The sequence below is a fragment of the Oratosquilla oratoria genome, chromosome 15 (assembly GCF_046742065.1).
Source record: "Oratosquilla oratoria isolate Oo_2021 chromosome 15, ASM4674206v1, whole genome shotgun sequence".
NCBI classification, from domain to species: Eukaryota; Metazoa; Arthropoda; class Malacostraca; order Stomatopoda; family Squillidae; genus Oratosquilla; species Oratosquilla oratoria.
In genome coordinates, this window is record NC_134791.1 from 50,001,918 (window position 1) to 50,014,417 (window position 12,500).

The 12,500-nt window shown below is 39.9% G+C and overlaps 2 protein-coding genes across 2 annotated transcripts in view; both read right to left on the minus strand.

Annotated features, from left to right (window-relative positions):
- LOC143033447 (uncharacterized) overlaps positions 1-12,500 on the minus strand; it is a 1,606,485-nt gene that overhangs the window by 1,400,696 nt on the left and 193,289 nt on the right. The gene's annotated exons all lie outside the window — the stretch shown is intronic.
- On the minus strand, positions 5,436-7,765 carry LOC143033161 (zinc finger BED domain-containing protein 5-like). Its single transcript, XM_076198358.1, has 3 exons — positions 7,645-7,765; positions 6,440-6,764; positions 5,436-6,048 (listed from the first exon to the last, which is right to left on the minus strand). The coding sequence occupies exons 1-3, from the start codon at positions 7,763-7,765 to the stop codon at positions 5,436-5,438; spliced, it is 1,059 nt and encodes a 352-aa protein (XP_076054473.1).

Here is a 12,500-nt window from a genome sequence, read left to right on the forward strand (position 1 = left end):
GGTGGATGAGGGAGAGGGAGAAGTGAAAGGAAAGAGAGAAAGGAATGGGGAGATGAGAAGAGGAGGAGGGGGAAAGGAAGAATAAGGAAGATGAGGAGGAGGAGGAGGAGGAGGAAAAGGGATCATAAAGAAGATAGGGTGGATGAGGGAGATGGAGAAGTGAAGTGAAAGAGAGAAAGGAATGGGGAGATGAGGAGAGGAGAAGGGAGAGAAAGGGGAGATGGTGGAAGACTAGGATGTGGAGTATGAGAACAGTAGGAGAAGGAAGAGGAAAAAGGGAAATATGAAGAGGAGGGCGGGGAGGAGGAGGAGGTATGGGAGGAGGAAGAGGAACAGTAGATGAGCAGAAGGAGAAGGGAGAGAAAGGGAAGATGGTGGAAGACTGGGATGTGGAGTATGAGAGCAGTAGGAGAAGGAAGAGGAAAAAGGGAAATATGAAGAGGAGGACGGGGAACAGGAGGAGGTATGGGAGGAGGAAGAGGAACAGTAGATGGGTAAGAGGAGACTGGAGAATAAGAGAAATATAGGGAGGAAGATGGGGAGGAGTGGGTTGCGAGGAAGAAAAGGGATAGAAGAATATGGAAAAGGAAAGGAAGGGACGACGAAATGGGGAACGAGTGTACCGATAATAATACTTTCATAGGTAGTGAGGAGGAGTTGATGGATGAAAAGGTAAAGGAGTTAAAGAGGGGCTGACGATGAAAAGAGATCTCACTGAAGTGAAAAGGATGGAGAGCGAGGTGTAAACGAAACGAAGTACAAAAACCGGCATGAGTGTTTAAAGATGAACATGAAAGATTGATGAAATCAGGAAGAATAGGAGAGAGGGTGGAATAAGGGAAGTAGATGAAGAGAGTGTCTGTAGGTTGAAAAGAGAGGAAATCCAAAGGAATATGGGAAGTGACTGGAGGTGAATGAAAGCTAGGAATTGAAATTAGGTCTGGCACGTGAAAAGAAACGAGAGGAATCACAGGGTATGGTAAATACCAAACCTGGTGGAAGTCGAATGAACAGAGAGATGTAGTAAAAGTAAAATACAAGGGGAGAGTAAAATTTTTAAAGAAAGAAACAAGGCCTAGGAAACGAACAGATATGGGAGAAAGGAGACGAAGGGAAATGAAACATATGGAAAGACTAAAGAAATAAAATGGACAGAAGGAAGACGTAGCAAGCGAAAGAAATTGAAAGCAATTAGAATAAATCCAAGGGAAAAAAATGTGATGTAAGGAAATGAAAAATCGATGTAAGACTAAGTAGATGTGAACGGGTAAAAAAAGACAAGGTAAATTAAGCAAAATACTGGAAGAAAGAGGAAAGAATTACTGAGAGAGGAATGGGAGTTAATGAAGAATGAAGAGGGTTTTCCAGAAAAATGAGATTTTAATGGGTAATGAAAGGTAGTTACTGGGGAATAACATGTGGTCTATGGGGGAATTAAAGTTACTGGAGGAAAGAGTAGGAGTTACTGGGGGAAGGAAAAGGTCTTTTGAGAAAAGGAGTGAAAAAAATGAGGTCGTTAAAGGCCCTGTAACTAGTTAATTAGATATAGCTCATTGTCTAGATTAGTGGTTTTCAAACTATCTTATATGGCTCACCCTTTTTGTCTCCAGCAGACCTGTACACACACACCCTAACACACAATCCTTTTTTTGTATTTGTATTATTTTTTCTGTCTATATTTCAGCACTTACCTAGATTGATAGAAAAAAGGTTAGGTTGAATGATTGAATTGTATATTCCGCGTAAGTAACGGCTGATCTTTCTTCTTGGAATTATTTCATTATTCTTATTAAGTGGTTATTTTTTTTAGTAGATGACCTCACGCGCCCCATAGTTTAAGATCCACTGGTCTAGATGGTTAATTCTGCAACATAAAAGGGATATGGGAGGTGTTGTGGGTTTCCGCAATACGATAGTGTTTATCCAGGAAGGATGAGAAACCATTTAAAGAGTGAATGACTTCTCGTTACTGCGACGCAATTTACAGGTTTTTCGTTCTCTCTAATTCCACATGATTTACTCAGTTGAGGTGATAACTCGGAACAAGTCTGCATCTCAGTCGATTGAGGTCCATTCTGTCCTGCAGCAAAATAAAATCGTCTGTCATCAGACAAAACGAAAAAATGTAAGACTGTAACCATGGCAAAGGTAGACTGAGGAGAAGGAAATTACATCAGGAGACGCTTAGCTGCGCCCGAAGCAGTCTTCTTTGTTCTACTCGTATTTACTCAAACAGAAATTTCAGTCACCGTTCGATACTGGTTGATCGAATCCCGGCTCATGAACTTACGAAATGATATCAAAGCCCAACGAGCCACAGCTGCACATGAAACCGTGAATGCGTGAATTCACGTTATAGATTTAGGTTTGACCATGTCCATAAATTTCTTTTCATCTGAGGTCTTAATAAATAGGGTGTTTCGATTTAATTAAACCCGTATTTGTCCCGAGTTCAATCCATCTACGAGTAAACAATATGGGATTGAACAGAATAAAATCTATGAAGGGCCGGTATGAGTGAAGAAAAGAAAGGCGAAAGTAGGAGAAAAGAAGGAGAGAAAAGAGTAAGGAAAAAAAGAAAGAAATTGATTTAGATGAAGGAAAAAAAATTAAAGGAAGGTTGCCAGGAGGAAAAGATGGAACGATGAAAAGAAGGAAGAATGCGGATGGATATATACTGAATTTAGGAAGATTAATTAGATGGAATTTCAGTTAGTGTTTCATTCCTGGGATAGATGTGTAGTTCAGGTGGGTGATAAACAAAAATGTATTTACATATAGGGGAAGTAGTAAAAATGTTTCAAAGAAAAAGAGGTATAAAGGAAAAAAGCATTAAAGAAGGAAGTGTTAGGAAAGGGAGTTCGATACATGTGCTTTAAGGAAGCTGATATAGAAATATAAACGTGAAGAAAGTGAAGAGAAAAGGTAAAAAGGAGAAGAGCTTATGAACAAATTTTGAAGAGATCAGAAGACTTGAGAAATGTTGGAAAGATGAAGTAGAGAAATCTAGAGAAATGCAAAAATCAAATTGTATAAAGATAAATGAATGATTTAGAGCTAATATCCAAAAGAGGCAGCATGAGGAAAACAAAGGAAAAATAGAAGAAGCAATGAAAACCCGATCATAGAAGAGTGGGAGGAAGAGGAGGAGGAGAAAGAAGACGAAGAGGAATAGAAGAAGAAGAAGAAATAGAAGAGGGAGGAGGAGGAGGAGAAAGAAGATGAAGATGAATAAAAGAAGAAGGAATCGGAGAGGGAGGAGGAGGAGGAAGAGTAAGAAAACCTAATTTTAGCATTGTGCAGATTGAGCCCCTGATTCAAGAATTTCGAAGGGCGTCACAGTACAAAGATATTGTGATCATGGGATATTTTAACTGTAGAAACACTGACTGGAACTTTTTAGTGGGAGATCAGGAAGCGCATTTCTTTTTCAAATGTAGTACAAGATAATTTCCTAAAATTAATGGTTTCCAATCCTACGAAGGAAGAGAATATTTTGTACTTACTATCAACTGAAAATGAGGATCTAATGAGATCATCAAGGAATAAGATTTAATATCATATGGGAAGAATCAAATAGTACAAATAACGTTGTAGTACCTGACTTCAGAAAAGCCAATTTTGATAAGCAGAGGAAACATTTCGAACAATTGATCAGCCGGGACGTCATTAGCGCAGTCAGATCATGGATCACGGAGGGTAATATGAAAACCTTGGATCAGGTCATTCTCAAGCGTGAGTTCAACAGCACGGTCAGCGATCTTGATGAAATGTACAGTAACCTAACAGCTTTGAATTTTGAATGCACGGAATGCATATATTCCCCTCAAAACAATAAGGTCGAATACTAACATTCCCAAAATGCATGACTGATAGACCGAAAACTGAAATCGGAATAAAAAGAGGGTTTTACCCAAGAATCTAAAAACACACCTTAGATCTAAATATAACGGTATGGTTACACTGGTTAAAAAACGGGTACAGCGAAACGGAACTTCGAAATTAAGGTTCCCAGAACAAGTGAGATACAACCCCAAGGGCATTTTTCATCTCTACAGAACAATGAATAAAGGACAGGTCCAATTAAAAACGACGAAGATGTCATAATAATTTCGGTGAAAAATTTAGCTAGGCGTTTAATAAATATTTTCTCATAGTATTTACAAAGGGAAGGTTAGATAGGGCACCTGACTGCGACCCAATTTTTATTGGGGGTGAGAAAAGTAAACAAACTAACATCAGCGTTAGTAAAGTACAAGTAGTCATGCAGATTTATAGACTTAAAACTATAAAATCCCTGTGTCCAGACGAAAAATTTCCGAGTGTGCTTAAAGAGACTATATACGGAAATATTTGATAAGTCTGTAGACACTGATTTTGTGCCTATTCGGGCAGGCAAACGTTGTTCCTGTTTTCATAAAGGGAGATTTATCGCCTATATGTAACTACAGGCCAATCATTTTGACATAAGTTATAGGTAAAATGCTTGTATCAATAACAGTTAATAGAATCAGAAACATTGAGAGGTATAATTTCATACATGACTCACAACATGGGTTCTCCAAGGGTAAGTCATCCGTAACTAATTTTCTGATTTTTACACTGTCTTCAAGGTGTCAGATAACAATGATAGTTAAGTTACGATGATATTTACCTTAACTTCAGTGAAGCGTTCGAGAAGTTGCCCCACCAGAGACTATTAAATAAAATAAAAGCCCATAGCTTAGAAGGAAAAGAGTTTAAATGGAATAGAAAACGGCGGGTCAAATCCAAATGGAGGAGTGTTTTTAGTGGAGTTCTCCAGGCTCGGTTTCGGGTCCTTTATTGTTCATTATGTACATAAACTATATGGTTAAATGGGATCAATAGTGATGTTAGTAAGTTTTCGGGCCACTTTAAAATAGGACGCCTAATCAGGTCAGGAGAAGACGTCGAGATTCTGCACGAAGATTTTAGCAAATTGTTTACACGGTTGATAAAATAGCAAATGGACATCAATGTCAAAAAGTGTAGTGTGTTAAGCGTAGATTTGCATAATCCAGAGAGCAGGTATAGCTTAGATCAGTGTTTCTCAACCTTTTTTTGTTTTGTGGCCTCTTTCGACACGATAAAAAAAAAAAAAAAAAAAAACTTACGGCCCCCCATGGCAACTCCATCCATCCCTCACCCTGATCCCTCAAAGAAATGAAAATATCATGGACTCAAAACATTTCAGGCATGAATCAAATAACAATACTAGTTGGATAAATTTATTTGTTGAATACCAACTATCAACATGAATAAAGCAGGAATACATGTAGGTGAACTTGGCTCTTTTTCAAAATTTTTCAGTGGGATCCCTGTGACTGATGCAGGGCTGCCAACTTATCAATGTTTGGCTCCAGAAATGTCAGAGAAAGACGTAAATCGCCTCTTTTATCTAAATCAACGCGGTTTCAAGTCTTTGACATCAAGTGCATCACCCGACTGAAACCAGTCTCAACTAAGTTCGACGTGGGAAAAGCAAGTAGAAGCAACCTCACTTCCTTCCAGAACAGTGGGTACTTTTCATACACATCTTGATCCATCCACAGCTTATGGCGACCTCCACGCTTGAACCTTGCTCGAGCTGTTGTATCATTCTGCAGTTCAACGACACTTTCTTGTAGGGTGACATCAACTTCAGATGCATCAGCAATGAACGGGTCCACAAACCAGTCAGGCACAGTCATTTGAAGTAGGTCAGAAAAGCGAGTTTTCATATCATTATGCAACTGCTTCAGATGGTCGACATACACTGCTAGGTCGGCATCAAGCAGCTCGGTGGATATATTTACTAAAGATGGAAACTGGCCAAACTCCCGTCTCCCAAGGTTCAGCCATAACAGCTTGAGTTTCCCTATCAATTGAGTGATCGCCTCCTTGCATGAAAACAAGGTGGAGTCATTTCCTTGAAGCTCTTTGTTCAGAACATTTAGCTTTTCACATATGTCTGACAGGTAGAGTATATCGCTCTTTGCATCAACAAGCTTCTGTCCTAATTCCGTCTCACTCAAGAAAGAGATAACGCTGTTCCAAAGTGCAACAAAACGTTGTAAACAATTACCCTTAGACAGCTACCGTATACAACACAAGTTGTTCGAATTCTTCATTGTTCTTCGCACATAGTTGCTGAAAAAGGCGATTTTACAGAGCATTCCTTTTTTTATCAAGTTGACAGCTTTGATAACATACCCAAGTGCTTCATGCAGAGGTCCTGCTAAGTTTTAGGCGACCAGCTGCTGCCGGTGAACAACACACTGCACATAAACGATGTTGGGGACAGCTTTTTTCAAGTACGTACTGAATCCCCGATATCTTCCGATCATAGCAGCAGCGCCTTCTGTTGCACAAGCCCCGATGTTCTTGAGTAAAATGTTGTTTTCCTCAAAATATGCCTCAAGTTTTTTTGAAGATTGACTCGCCTTTAGTGTCACTTATGAACTTCAGTGCAAAAATCTGTTCTTCACGTATTCCACCATCAAAGATCCTTGCAAACGCCATCAAAAGGACAGAATTATGAGGTAAAGTAGTTTCGTCAAGTTCAAGCGAGAACTCATTCACTTGCAGTTTTAAGACTAATTGGCTCTCAACATCAGCAGCCATTTCATCGATGCATCGCGATACTGAAGAGTTGTTCAGCGGAATAATGCTAGTGACCTCTTTTGGACTTTGCTTCATGACTGTTGAAAGCACTATGGCCACTGCCGGCATGATGAGAGATCCACCAGTAGTATGAGGTTTGCCTGTTTTTGCGATTAAATTGGATATATTGTAAGAAATCAGCATTCCTCTGTCTATATTTGCTACTTTTTGGGTGAACATATGATTCACTGCCATCCTTCCTTGAACTCATCACGTAAATTCTTTGAAAAAAAAATTGGCTTGTCTTTCTTGTCTTTATGTGCAATCTCCAGATTTTTTTTTTCAGTTTGCAGGGGCGCATACTCTCATTTGAAATGAAGGCCTTACATATAAGCCACATGGGCATTGCAGAAATATGTGGGGACTCGATGAATTCATAAACAAGATATTCGACTGAATATTTGCCTGCATTTTTCTCTTAGGTGCACCGGCCATACTTTTTTGGAACATAAACAAACGAAACTCATTAATACTAAGTACCGATATTATTGAATGGGAAATATCTGCCCTCCAAAAAACTAAGCAAGCTAACAAATAAACAAAAACTATTAGCCAAAAGTTTTCCATTTCGCGAATAGGAATGCAGTCTGCTCTTTACACACAGTTTTCAACATACATACCAATGAGATGTATTCTTTGGTCACAATCTGAGGTAAAACGACGAAAATAAACTTATGGTTTTAATGTGAAAATTCAGCGAAAGCGAAGAAATAGTAAAAAAAAAAAAAAAAAAAAAGAGAGAGAGAGAGAGAGAGAGAGAGAGAGAGAGAGAGAGAGAGAGAGAGAGAGAGAGAGAAAAGAAAACCACAGGGAAAAGAAAACTCCAGATTAGTCTTGTCCTAGCCCACCACGAAACAAATACCTCCACAAAAAGCAGCTTCCCAATACTAGGTACCTACCCAGCGTATAGAACAGATGTTTACAGTAGCATACCCGAGAGTCAAGTGTTTGATTTTGGTCTGGCACGTTTATATACTATACAGTGTTTCCGGCGTAACCTTTGTTGTGCCACTTTTATCTTGCGAACAGTGTTTCCGGCGGAACCATGTGTTGTGACGATTTCATCTCGCGAGTCAGCCCCGGAAGTCTGCTGCTGCAGCATGTATGTGTGTGTGTGCTAACTCTGTGGCGCATCTATGCGGCAACACCGCCACAATCCCACTGACATGAATCACACGCGCTTGCTCACACGCTCAGTTGCATCGACATACAGTTGTCATGTGCCACCATTTATCTTCACTAACAAACGAAATTCCTCTGTGGCTTCCCGTGACCTCCCGTGGCCCCCCATTTCTTAAAATTGGCCGCGTGGCCCCCTGAAATAATCACATGGCCCCCGTTGAGAAACACTGGCTTAGATAACACTTCTTTAGGGAAAACTGAGTACGAGAGAGACATGGGAGCTCCAGTGAGTCCTAACCTTAAATTCAGGAAGCAGCTCATTAGCGCCAGGAATAGAGCTAACAGAGCATTAGGATTCTTTGCTAGAACTGTCACGAATAAAAGTGCAGAGGTAGTTATCATACTCTAGCTGGCGTTAGTTAGACCCACCCTTGACTATGCAGTATAGTTTTGGTCTCCACCCTATAGAATGAAGATCAGTTCACTAGAATAAGTACAGAGGAGAATGACCAAAATGATACATGGGCTCAGAAATTTCCCTTGCGAAGAGTACTTTAATTTATACTCTCTGAAAAGATGCAAAATGCAAAGTGATTTAACAAAGATGTTCAAGTAGTTCAAAAGGCTTTAAAAAGAGTGACGCAAACAAGGTCACCATATTAGGACAACAGAACAGGACTTGCAGTAATTTGTTTAAACTGGACAAATTTAGATTTAAGAACGGAATATGCATGAACTGGTTTACCAATAGAATGGTCAAGGAATATATACTGTACTTAGTAACCATGAAGTGAGCGCTGACACTATCGGTTGTTTTCAGAAAAGGTTAGACAAGTTTATGGATGGGGATGGGTGGTGGTAATGGATATGAAACTGCCTATTGTAGGCTTTATGGTCTCCTGCAGTCTCCCTCCCTCTTATGTTCTTATGGAGAAAAGGACGAAAAGGAAGAAGAGAAAAATAAAAAGAGTTCAAAAAGAAAGATGAAGAGGAAAAGGGAAAGAAGGCTAAGGATTGGAGCAAGAAGAAAAGGTATGAAAATAATAGAAAAGCGTAAGACAGGAGATATGGGAGGGGAAAATAGGAGGAGAATATTTAGGGGTAGGAAGAATATCATCAGAATGAAGAGGGAGCAAGAGGACAGGCAGATGAAGGAGAAGGACGAGTAGTGAAGGGTAAGGAAGGAGGGGGAGAAAGGAGAAGAGATTATTGAATGAGGAGGACAGGGGAATAAAAAAGGTGAGAAACAGAAAAAGGGAGTATAAATAGGAAGAGGTGAATGAGAAAGAGAAAGTAGAAGAAAGGGGAGGAGGGAAAAAAGAAGAGGAGCGAGATGAGGGGAAGAGGAAGATGAGAAGGCAAAGGTAAGAAGTAGGAGGGGGAGGAGGGGAAGAGGTGGAAGTTTAGAAGGAAGAGAATAAGAGGAGGAAAGTAAGGGGAGGAAATGGAGTAAGGAAAAAAAAAAGAAAGAAGAAGAGGAGAAGCACAGGAAGAATAGTAGGTGGAGAAGATGGAGTAGATGGAGAAGGAGGGGGAGAAGATGGAGAAGGAGGGGGAGAAGGTGGAGAAGGTGGAGAAGGAGGGGGAACAGAAGTAGGTGATGTAGGATTGGGATAATGAGGATGTTGGGAGGCAGAGAAGGAAAAGAAGGAGGAGCAGAAGAAAGATCGGCAGAATAAGTAGAAATAAGAAGGAAAAAAGAAAAGAGGGGAGGAGAAAAAGGAGGAGGCGAAGGAGAAGGAAAAGGAAAAAAGCAGGAGGCGCAGTAGGAGGGGGGTAAGAAGGACGAGAAAGAAAAGAAGGTGGAAAATAAGGAATAGTAGAACGAGGACAAATAGAAGGAAAAAATGAGATAGGAGGAGGAGGAGGAGGAGATAGAGTAAGACGAAGAGAAGGAGAATAAGGATGAAAAAGAAAGGGAAAAGGAGAAAGAGAAGGAATATAAAGAGGAACAATAGGTGATGAGCGAGTAAAAGAGAAGGGAGATGAGGCGTTGCACAAGTGCGAACAAGAGACCAGAGCAGGAAGAGTATGAGAACCAGGAAGAAGAATCCACCAGGACTAGGAAGAGCAAGAGAATTAGGAGCAGCAGCAGGTGAATGTGGAGAAAAAGCAGCAGCAGCAGCAATATGCACCTTTGTTTTATCTAATTTAAATTAATTTTATTCAATTTTTTATTGATCAATTTATTAGAATTTATTCATTCATCTACTTATTTATTTATATGTTTGTTAAATTGCTTATTGAACTAATAAATAAATTAGTTAATTTATTTGTCTATTAGTTCATTTATTACCACTATTAAATTATTTCAATCATTATTTACTTTTATATATATATATATATATATATACATATATATATATATATATATATATATATATATATATAAGTACACTATCGTGGTGAAGGGGGTTTGAATTGTCAAAATTGGACACAAACATTAAGTGCGAGTGACTGAAAAAATAAGCCAGTCGAACAAATTAACAACAAAAGGCTTAAAAAAAAAAAAAATGGAACCTAAAAAAAAGTGCTGGGATTAGGAGATAACAAAGAGCTCAGAGATTGATGTTTTAGACACACGATGTAAACTGGAATCATTAGAGAAAATAAGATAATATGATATGTATATCTTGCACATACAGAATTACATACAGACAAGAAGACGTTGAGTTTCGTATTCGCTTGTGACCACCGGGTTCGATGCCCAACGACTACAACATCCACTTACCCTGTTCGAACACACAGGCCACAGGTGGTGGCCTCGGCCGAAGGTAGGGGTCGCGTATCTTAATTTTCTTTCTTTATCATCTTTTATACAGGAGAACGAAGTAGCCTTCTGGTGAAGTGAAACTAGGAGAGGGTAGAACAAGGGGTCTTTTAAGAGCCTAATGGAGACGGTGGAAGCCAGCCGAGGTGCAAATACAAAGGTCAAAGTAAACAACAAAACGGATAAAAGAGGTAAAGTGCCAAAGAGAAACGCAGAGGGTAAACGAGGTAAAAGTGCGCAAAACGAGAAAGGCATATCCAAGGGAAAGAAGGAGTAAAATGTGAGAAAACGGAACGAAAGGAAAAGGAATCGAATTCAAGATGATCCAGGAACATGATTACATGGTACCTGCCAAAGAGTCGGGAAATGAGAGAGTGAAGCCTAATTATGAATAACAGACATAAGGGAAAAGTCATACAAGTATAGTCAGACACACACGCATGCAAGCAAACACACACACACACACACACACACACACACACACACACACACACACACACACACACACACACACACACACACACACACACACACACACACACACACACACACACACACACACACACACACACACACACACACACACACACACACACACACACACACACACACACACACACACACACCTCTTGGAGCAGGAGTAGAGTTCACGGTGGCAACTACGGCGGTCCGGGCTCGAATCCAGCCCAGGCCTGAAATTATTTCAATAACGCTGCCTCTTCAATCAGATTATTTTCTTCCTACTCCTAATTATTCTCCTCCTATTTTCCCCTCCCATATCTCCTGTTTTGCGCTTTTCTATTATCTAATATATTTTCTTCTTGCTCCTATTCTTAGCCTTCTTTCCCTTTTCCTCTTCATCTTTCTTTTTAAACTCTTCTTCCTTTTCGTCCTTTTCTCCATAAGAACATAAGAGAGAAGGAGACTGCAGCAGATCATAAAGTCTACAATAGGCAGTTTCATATCCATTATCACCACCCATTCCCATCCATAAACTTTTCTAACCTTTTCTGAAAACAACCGATAATTTCAGTGCTCACTTCTTGGTTACTAAGTATATTTCATTCATTGACCATTCTATTGGTAAACCAGTTCATGCATATTCCGTTCTTAAATCTAAATTTGTCCAGTTTAAACAAATTACTGCAAGTCCTGTCCTGTTGTCTTAATATGGTGACCTTGTTTGTGTCACTCTTTTTAAAGCCTTTTGAACTACTTGAACACCTTTGTTAAATCACTTTGCATTTTGCATCTTTTCAGAGAGTATAAATTAAAGTACTCCTCATAAGGTAAATTTCTGAGCCCATGTATCATTTTGGCCATTCTCCTATGTACTGGTTCTAGTAAACTGATATTCGTTCTATAGGGTGGAGACCAAAACTATACTGCATAGTCAAGGGTGGGTCTAACTAACGCCAGCTAGAGTATGATAACTACCTCTGCACTTTTATTCGTAACAGTTCTAGCAAAGAATCCTAATGCTCTGTTAGCTCTATTCCTGGCGCTAATGAACTGCTTCCTGAATTTAAGGTTAGGACTCAGTGGAACTCCCATGTCTCTCTCGTACTCAGTTTTCCCTAAAGAAGTGTTAGTCAGTGTTTCTCAACGGGGTCCATGTGATTTTTTTCGGGAGGTCACGGGAAGTCACAGAAGAATTTCGTTTGTTAGCAAGGAAAAAAAGGTGGCACATGACAACTGGATGTCGATGCAATTGAGCATGTGAGCAAGCTCGTTTGATTCATGTGCCAGTGGGAATGTGGCGGTGTTGCCACATAGATGCACCACACACATAGCACGCACACTCGCACATATATACAGGCTGTAGCAGCAGACTTCCGGCGCTGACTCGCGAGATGAAAGCGTCACAACATATGGTACCGCCGGAAACACTGTTCGCAAGATAAAAGTGGCACAACAAAGGGTTACGCCGGAAACACTGTATAGT

Coding starts and splice junctions, on each gene's coding strand:
- LOC143033161 (XM_076198358.1), bottom strand. CDS start 7,765: ATGCTGCAGCAGCAGACTTCCGGGGCTGACTCGCGAGATGAAATCGTC. Junction 6,765..7,644: donor AAGGTTACGCCGGAAACACT/GTATAGTATATA, acceptor TCGCAAAAACAG/GCAAACCTCATACTACTGGT. Junction 6,049..6,439: donor ATAAGTGACACTAAAGGCGA/GTCAATCTTCAA, acceptor ACTTTGGAACAG/CGTTATCTCTTTCTTGAGTG.